This window comes from Haliotis cracherodii, unplaced genomic scaffold (genome assembly GCF_022045235.1).
Source record: "Haliotis cracherodii isolate W230 unplaced genomic scaffold, xgHalCrac1.p SCAF_26, whole genome shotgun sequence".
Lineage (NCBI taxonomy): Eukaryota > Metazoa > Mollusca > Gastropoda > Lepetellida > Haliotidae > Haliotis > Haliotis cracherodii.
The window spans coordinates 2788719-2798551 of NW_027266282.1; the positions used below are offsets into that span (position 1 = coordinate 2788719).

At 43.2% G+C, this 9833-nt stretch overlaps 1 protein-coding gene across 1 annotated transcript; it reads right to left on the reverse strand.

The window, feature by feature from the left end:
• Positions 1–371: 371 nt before the first annotated feature.
• On the reverse strand, positions 372–8858 carry LOC139473017 (uncharacterized). The gene is made up of 2 exons (XM_071255521.1): positions 8732–8858; positions 372–1868 (listed from the first exon to the last, which is right to left on the reverse strand). The coding sequence occupies exons 1-2, from the start codon at positions 8840–8842 to the stop codon at positions 819–821; spliced, it is 1161 nt and encodes a 386-aa protein (XP_071111622.1). The 5' UTR covers positions 8843–8858; the 3' UTR covers positions 372–818.
• Between the last annotated feature and the right edge of the window lie 975 nt (positions 8859–9833).

The following is a 9833-nucleotide window of genomic DNA, read 5'->3' on the forward strand; positions in this document are numbered from 1 at the left end:
TCTAATAGCCTATTTCAGTGTCAAGTTTCCCCAAGCAATGAAACAGCGGAAAAAGACTATTTTCAAATTTCCTCATGAAAATAATGTTCATTAGTTGCCTGAATCATTAGTGTGCACAGACACCAATGTTTCATGGATAGCTCCCATCATTTGTACATTCAAAATGAGACAACGTCTTTTTGTGATTTCCGCATGTGTGCAAGGTGAATTATTCTCACCGACTCCGAACGACATTGGTCTCACAATGTCCTCCATGCTTACCAAGCAGGGGGAACGAGGCCATCAGCAGCAGCAGGATTGTATGCTAGAATCACAAGCCCGGCAACGCTGTGATGAATAGCGAGCCACAGCTGGCTAAAAATAACACGGCAGATCGCCGAGTGCTATTTATTGACATAAAAATACACAAAATAAATAACAACAAAACAAGATTTCCAGAATCACAGCAGAGATCAATATTATCTATTGTGACATCTACGAATGGAACAGTTTCATGTCTCTTTGTAAACTAAGCGTTACCACCTAGGTGACTTACTTTCTTCACAGTTCACTTCAAAACATCACTTGTGATATATATTCAGCATACATGTTTGTGATTATATTCTCTTTGTATAACAAGTCACTGTAATGTTGAAAATCTTGAACCTTAATGACAAGCAAGACGTCAAAGAAACGCCACCACCATTTCGAGGCAGCCATCCCGATATAACACTGTCAGGATCTCTTGGCACATTTCAATGAACACTTTTAATGAGGTTTGATAACATTCTGATGGCTTTTGTATAAGTCACTTATGCTCTGTCTTGTCCACTCGAATTTCATTTCCTTATTTGGCTGATCCTGATTTCGTTAGCAGAATTTAACCGCTTTCCGCCAAACCTCCCCATAAACAGACGACCGTATCGTTTCTTCATGTCTGTGCCAATGGCTCCGTTGTATGGGACGTACTCACTTCTCTTGTAGGGGAAGTAGCCGAAGGTGTTGCTCATGCCGAGTGTCCCATATCGCTTGCCCAGGCTCAGTGGTCCAGACCCGCTCCCCATGCTTAGAGTGCCGTATCTCTTGCCTAAATTTAATGTGCCATACCTTTTTCCCAACTCCGACTCAGATAAAAGATCTCTCTCCTTGCCGATGTTGAGAGTCCCGTATCTCTTTCCCATGTCGCTGTATAGTCCTCCAAGGTTGAGTGTCCCGAACCTCTTACCCATGTTCGGGTCCCGGCTGCCTAAATAGCCTAAATAACGGTTGCCCAAGCCCAGCATACCGTAACGCTTGTTAAAGTAACTGCCCAGGTTAAGGGTTCCATATCGCTTACTAAGGCCCAAGCTTCCCCATCGCTTATCCAGTTCACCGTCCAGTTGGTCGTCGAACCTCTTCCCCATATTACCAAGATTTAGAGTGCCAAACCTCTTCTCGGCCACATAATCAGACCCGGGTGGAACATATTTTGGTTTCTGGCCAAAGAACAACATTCCGTACCGCTTGTCATAAGCACGCATTGCCTCTTCCTCATGTTGTGGTCTGTCGCCATCTGTGACGATATCTAGTACGTCTCGAAGACATCGGACAGGGTCGTCAACACAGTTCTTACAGATTTCTAGGGCATCGGCGTCGCTGCAACATTCGCTTGGTGGGAGTGAAAGCGCCGCCGGGAGCTGTGCACACGCTATACAGATGGCAGCCACCCTCTGGTCCTCCTTACACCACCCTAAACCACCCATCTCATCCTCCTCCTCATCATTATCATCATCCATCTCTGGGGCCTGCGTGACCTTGGCTGCCTCGCTGCTACGAGACTTGGCGTTGTCGGTGGCATGCACGGCCATCATGGACAGAAGGACCAGTAGAAACACGGACAGCCGCCTCATCTGAAAACAGAGGACACACTTAGAACATGTCAGTTCCAATGTGATTACATACCCCCAATCGCACCCTGCAGGAATATGGGCCGGATAGGTCCATAGTACATCATGCTTATCGCATCAGACTGATACGAGGACGCACTTGTAGGGATTCTAAATCGGGAGCACTGTGATGGGATAGATGGTTGCTCCGTACCACTTACTAATGACAACATAGTATAAATGATCAAGGTAACTATCACAGTTGTAGCGACATTCCTGTGTACTCTTCACTGTACGATCGTAGACTCTACACCATCACGGCTTCGCAACTGTGATAAAGAAGTTGATAATTCACACCATATATAATCAGTTGCATAGTCTACATGCCAAGCATTAGTTTTCATTACTTGCATACCGCTGTGATGACATCACCGTGACATGATACACTGTTGTACAACCAGTATCCTGTCTGGTTCAGTCAGTCATGGCTATATAAACCTTAGATTAAAGGGACGTCTTTTGTGTTAAAACGTTACAGAACGTTTGGTAACCATAAAGTCAAATTCTGATTAGTGTTCTAGCTAACAACGTGTCGCGAGTGTCCCTACTGTTTTCCGGGGTGTGCAGGCTGTGTGCTGAGTGCTGGTGCTACACCTGGCTGTATGTCTGGCAACACACGTACAAGTTTCGTACAAGGTTGGCCAAGAAGTTAATTCTTTTCTAAACTCAAAACATGACTGAACAAAACAAAAGGCTGGTCAAACAAGTCGCAGTTGTAAAAAAACACGTGCCTGATATCTCGTGCACGAATTATGTTACCAGTAAAACTTCGAATGTTGTCTGTGATCGGTTTTTGTCTTAGTGTATCAGCTAAACAAACTTAGGTCAAACTCACGAATAGGTATTTTGTTAAATAGTTCCATTCGTGTGTTACAATCTAGACTGGCCTAATTGTGTGTACATCCTGCCAATGTTGGGGGATCGGGACTGCATGGTAATGTCTCTAACACCCGCGACCTGACAAGGCGGTGGTGGCTATAACCGAGGTCGATGTTGCCAAGATGTCAAGTTTGTTTCCCTCCCCAGTTCAGAATGAACAAGCGGACAATTATAAAACCGAACTTTTAAACGAAGTCAGTTATAGAAACCAAGCATCAAATCCTCATTTATTAATAGTAACGAGAAAGTTGCCGAAGTGTCTACATTTGATCAGTTGGGGCTACTTTTAGCCACAGAGAACAGACAATAGTCCAATACGCCTACGGACCACCGGCTTTTCAAATAGAGGCGATCCTGGTAAAAGCTCTGCTGCTTTCTTTATCCCGTTGAAACTAATGATGACTTCACCATCTTTTGTATAGAGCCATTTAATTGTGTGTTTGTGCTTATTTCTGTCACTCGGGTCTGCTTGTTTCTCGACATACGTCGATCACCACCGCTCACCGAAAATGGAAAAATCGTGTTCATTTGTAGAACCGGAAGTCGTCTGCGACAACAAATGACCTCCGCCTTTCTGCTAATTTATCACTTTTGTAAATGGGATTCAAGACAAATGAAGCCACTACCCTTCGTCCATTATTAAGACATATTTTCAGCTCAGTTGCTATGGCGGAAGTCGTGTTTCTACAAAGAGGCCCATTTCCGGAACTGTTTAAGGACCTTGATCATTGTTGACTGACGACAATAAAACGTTTCTGCCAATTCTTTTTAGTATCTTATGAATTATGCTACTCGCTTGATATTGTGAGAGACAGGTGTGTGTGTGTGTGTGTGTGTGTGTGTGTGTGTGTGTGTGTGTGTGTGTGTGTGTGTGTGTGTGTGTGTGTGTGTGTGTGTGTGTGTGTGATCAATGGCACTGATTAAAAAGAAATCACGAAGTGCAAGTCGAAAGTCTAATATCATAACATCGTAACTTTTATATTTAAAGTTACAAGGATTGCAATTTAGGTTTGGTAGCAAATATTCTGTAAGTGTGTAAGTATGTAGATGCTGGTCAATGGATGGCGGGTTCAGCAATATTGTTATATTGTCAATACAAAATCATTCTTCAGGCCTTACCTTAATAAAGAAAGTAATTCTATTTCGTCTTTGTGTTTGGAATTTATGACACGCCTAATGCATTTTGTAGGTAGGGATTTCATAAAGAGTTCGCACACGTATATAAAAAATACAGGGCGCCAAAGTTCAAGCCGAACTATAAAAGATATTTGTATGCATCGTTTGCTATTGATTTTAAGGTTGCCTGAAATGCCTCAACACTCGTCGATAAGAGTGGCCAAACTCCGAAACTCTCATGTTGATATCACAAGACACTCTGGTGACATTCTCGCTCTCTCTATTTATATATGCACAGACAGGGTTAACCACATCACCGATTACCAGGTCGATACAAGTCCAGTGGGTTTCACGGTAGGAGAAACGTTTCATGTCTAGCTGGTATATCCCTATTAATAGAATGGAATTATTTTGTCAAACAAAATGTATATTTCTTCTCTGTAGCAGCCTGTAGCAGATTGGGGTGATTTATACAAGCCATGAATGTTCGATAAATTCAGCGTTAAGTTAGTCCTTCAAATGTCGATGATGTTGCTGGCATTAAAGATGCTACATCAGCAGTACAAATCAATGCCGTTTTGCAGGGCCACCCTCGCTGCTCAACAGACTCCTGTCGCAGTGTCGTGCGGTAGATCTGCTCGCGGCGGTTATTGCATCAACCCCATGTGACGCTCGCAATTACCAAACTCCATCTTTTCATGAGACAAGCGGGTCTCAAGACCCCAGGGATCATCTGCAGGTTTCATAATACACCTGACAAATCTGTACAATTAGGCTGCCTGTGTTGTGTTCAATTATGTTCGTATTGAACAGGGCTATCTACCCTAGGGCCACACTTTAATTAACTCGGTCTGTCTTGCCCGACATTACCGCTCTCCTTCGCCTCTATGCCACTGGTGCTCCCGTCGCCCTCACAGCCCGCTTGATTGGTGGTGGTGGTGGTGGTGGTGGTGTGTGTGTGTGTGTGTGTGTGTGTGCGTGTGTGCACGCGTGTGTGTTAAGGTGTGTGTGAGGGGGGGGGGGGGGTGTTGATTTGTGATTCGGGCCTATGTAACTGTAAGTAGAACAAATGCTTCGGTGCACACGGTGATATCCAGCTTCATGGCTTCATGATTCATGATATTTGGGGGCTTTATTCGTGTTTATAAGCTGTGCGTCTAGGTAAAACTGAGTCAGGCAAAGTTTAAACGTAACTGCCTATGTGACATAATGAGGTGAAACGTGGGTTTCTTTCTTGATCTGTCGTGGGTTTAATACATGCTCCCCTGACAAATAGAAAGAAAAAGGAAAGCTGAGCGTTCAAGCCTCGCACATTGCGCTAACACGCTGTGAGATATTTAATGTTCACCGAGTTTGGTTAGCCGCTTTGAACAGTGCGCTGGTTACAACAGGGCTTCTTGTTGTGAGAGGAAAGTGATGCTGAACGGTATGGGTATGTTCATCTCCTATCGACGTGTTCCACACGCGTATGCTCAAGTATGTCTTTCTTATAATCAATACCATGTTGTTTCCCTCAGTTCGATCCACTATCACAGCCGCAAGGAGAACTATATATTCCCATAAATCTCCTATTCCTCATCTAATGATAGGTTGTTAGGGTCCTGACGCCCCCAGCGGACAGAAAATGGGTATTCCATTGTGGGACATTAATCCAACTTGTGGACTTCCAAACCTCCGAGGTCGCACCCTAATACCAGCTGAGCTGTTCCTCCAAATGTCAAGAAGTTGTATAACGGCAGCCCGCCAGAGATTGCCGGACGCTCTACTCAATCCACTTCTAATGGTATTGGTAACAAAAGCGATGGCATTTAGGAAGTAAAGCCGAACTAAACGTAATGCTTGTGTGAAAGAATACAAGAACTTACAGGTTGTTTCTCGCTCTAATTATCCCCTGGGCAGAGACAAGACGAGTATTCCAACTGCCACACTAGTCTGAACTGATTCTAAATAGCAGCATGCGACTGAGACCGAGGTCTGTGCAAGTAGAGGAGATGTGGAGTCTGACGTGTATATTACTCTCTCTCTCTCTCTCTCTCCCCCCCCCCCCCCCCTCTCTCTCTCTCTCTCTGTAAGAGGACAATTGGCGTCGTGTTGGTAGACAGCCCCTCTACATGTATGTCCACAAACGCGAGGTGACACTGCAATTTCCAGCCGCTAGCCATCACATCCTTCGTGTCATCTCCAGCTTCAGACCTGATTCTAAGGAACAGTTATTAACCCAGGTAATACATCAATGATGGGAGCTGGCGCCTGGAGTGGCAATTGTAGAATCTATTCGACTGTAAATTAGATGCATTAGCTGAATAACTTAATAGTCTTATTGAATATTGTCAAGATAGGATGTGTTGCTTGATTAAAAGACCAATACAGAGACAGTTAGACAGATAAGTTGAAATGATATTTATACTCGATGCTGCCACGGATGTTCTTGATTAAACGGGGGTCCCCTGAATGGTGTGAGTGGGGTTATATTTCAAGTCGTTATGTAAGGACGATGTCAAAGAGTGTAAAAAAAGCACCAGCAACATTTACATCATAAATCATTTCCAGAGTATTGTATTTTAAAAAACCCATACTCGGATTATGAAAGGAAATCTGTAAGTCCTCATACACTAGGATTGTGATAAATTTTTATACATGTATAACTGTATTCCAAAACCGTGTCAAGGTCTGTTCTCAAGTTTGTTTTTTAACGCCGCTCTCAGCAATATTCCCGCTATATGACGGTGGTCTGTAAATAATCGAGTCTGGACTAGACAGTCCAGTGATAGACATTATGAGTATCGTCCTACGATGACATGCATCATCAAAGTCAAACCACCCGATCGCGTTAGTCGCTTCACGGCAAGCATGTGTTGTAGAAGACCTATTCTAACTTTGTATGGCATGTCACGGAGTGTGACATTATATATATCCCAGTCAGTATGACACCAGGATGTCACGTACACAATCTACGTGTTCCTCGGTAGAACAGGTGTGACATTCATGTACAAGCACATGATCAGCTCTTGCCGCTGCCGTAGCATCCATGCATTTGTTTTATGTGTTAAACGAGAAACATTGGTAGGAATCGTTAATCTGTGTCAAACATGTAAATATAGCAGACAACACATGTAATCTAATTACCTTTGAACTAAGAGTCTAAAACTACGGATACAATCTATGTCTACCTGTTTTATGTATACGGCATACTGACTGACCATTTCAACGTGAGCTTCCACACGGGCAATACATCTTGTGAAGCTGCAGGTATTCGTGTGTTAACCGTGGACATTTAGACTTCAACACTCAATGCTGCACGTGCTGTATCTACTCGTATGAGGGACAAATCAAGTATCATTCTCAAGGTCTGTGATTTCAGTCAGAAACAAATTATACTTTCTATGATTGGTTCAAGATGTACACGAGGAGCTGACGATTATTAATGTTTTTTACCAACAACGAAAACCTGAAGCAAAATTATTTTTAAAAAAAAATTAAGAAAAGGCAGGAAATGAATGTATCCGTCATATCCGCCCTATTTTTCATATTAATAACAATGTTGTGAAAGTGGATATGTTTTGAGAATATATATACAATATACGTACCTACATACTGCCCTAATGTTAACATTTGATTTAAGCGTACACCCAGTGTAGTAGTAGGACTGACGTTAACACGCTCCTTTATAGAAACAATCTCTTGTCTTCTTTGACAAGTTATTTAATTCAAGTATAAAATATGGCTTCAAAAGTTTCTCTTAGCCAGGTATAGTCCATATGAGTGTGAAAGTTGTTTAGAAAACATACAATCGCATTATCGGTGAATATAATCTGTGTAGCGCCATTGAGTATTTCATATGTAGTTTCGAAGTGCATATCGAAAAATCTCTTTCAAGATATACATTGTATATGTCACTGATATTCGGCAGATATGGTTATTGAGATCACGATCAGCACAACAGTGTTTTCATACAGCATCTCCCATTGAATCATGTAAGTGTTAAAGAAAGTAACAAAGCGAGTGTGAATGACGTGAATCCAACTTAGTTGGCCTGACAATTGTCTCCAAACCCAAACCTATTCTATCGATATTCCTTTTCTTTGTACCAGGTGGCCATTGAATTGACTATATCACAGTCGATACCCAGGACGGCACAACACTGATTGTTTACAAAATGCCTGGCTATTTCCCAGTGGTCATACTGTTGTTGCTGTAATCGACGGATACACTGAATATGGAATACAAGACATTGGTCATACTAGCCGCACTGCAACAGCAGTGGGGACAGGTCGCTGGTCACACCCAACACCAAGGTTTGACTCCACCCACTTTCCCTCCCTGCGGCCACGGGGTTGGGGGTAGGGTGGGGATAGCGTTAAATCAGTGTAAACTCATCCCCACAAGCAACGGGGACTATCACGGAACGCACCTTGGAAAGTAACTAAATTAAATCGCGACTCCACATTAATAATGGTATGAGATCATGTATCTAATAGTTCTAACTAAATTACACGTCGCACTGTCACTGAATTTTTAGATGCTGGTGAGTAAGTAATTATAATAAAACCTACAACTTTGTGGATAACAACTTCTGGTTTATTGTATAAAGCGACGTTTCGATGTACATTGTTACACCGTTATCAAGCTGGATAACGGGGTTAGAATCTTACAGCGAAACGTCGCTGTGTGTATTAAACCAGAAGTTGTTAGCTATAAAGTTATACGTTTCCTACTGGCACTGAAAGTGGCGTCATTCTTATAACGTCATAAAATGTAAGTGAAAACATGACCATGGGTGACGAATACACAGCCAGGCTCCGCCTGAGAATCAGTGAGTCAACTGTTCCTACCTTCCTGCTCGTGCTCTTCAGGACCCGGGTTGTGTGTGCATCCACTGGGGTGGTACCATGCGTTATAAACTGCGACTCCCAGACTGTGATTGGCTGACTGCCCGCCCCCATCACAGTCCAGGTTTACTTGTCAATACTGGCTGCTGCTATTCTGTCAACTAGCAACCCCCATCTCTTGACGATGTACACAGACCTAGGCTAGGCAGCTTTTCCGTGTTATGTCAGACTCGGTTGTGTTTTTATTGATTTAAAGCAGTTGAAATTTCGCCTCCATTTCCGCCTCTTAACGGTTTGGTCAAACGATTGATGTTGATCTATCGTTGTGAGTTAATATTGTGTGAGCTGGTCCCCGTGCTAATGGCAGGGACACAATTTGAGGTCAGGATAACCCCCCACTCCATCCCGCAGTTCCCTTGTACAGAACCAGTAGACAGGCAGCCCTACTTCCACCTATTCATGAGTGAGTTGGTGAGTTAATGAAAGAGTGAGTCGTGTTAGTGAGTGAGTGAGTGAGTGATTGAATTGGGTTTGACGCCACTTTCAACAAATTTCAGCGTTGGTGGTGTGTCAGCTTGGTGTGGAAAATCACATTTGTGAAACCCACGAGCACGGAAATGGTGCTGTCAAAACTAGAAACATTATCAGGGAGGAAATTCGAGATTCCAACCCACGACAAAAGGTTTCTTTACGCAAAAGGGACGCAAATATGCAAAGCCATTTGCGGATCTTAGACGACTGTCCCAGCAGTGCCCTTGATATGGTTGTGTGGAAAGGGCCCAGATAAGTAATTAACGCATTGTCGTTGAAAGACGGAAGCAGATGAATGAATATGTTCTCACAGTTGAGTGTGACTCCGATCCAAAGTAAGACTGTGGCATGTTTTTTATATATAAACTAAGCGGCAAAAGAAAGTATAGGTGGGCAATTTGTAATTTTCCTTAAAACAGCGATAACTAGTGGAAAGTGGGTATTGAGAATATGACTGCCCAGGAACAGGTACCAAAAAACACCTCACCCGAACGCGCCACCTTTGACGGCGCTCGTGACAACAAAATGGTTTCCCGCCTATGGCACGTGCATGTTGGCCGTATAAATGCGTTCG

Coding starts and splice junctions, on each gene's coding strand:
- LOC139473017 (XM_071255521.1), bottom strand. CDS start 8,842: ATGGGGGCGGGCAGTCAGCCAATCACAGTCTGGGAGTCGCAGTTTATA. Junction 1,869..8,731: donor TGAAGAGCACGAGCAGGAAG/GTAGGAACAGTT, acceptor CTCTGTTTTCAG/ATGAGGCGGCTGTCCGTGTT.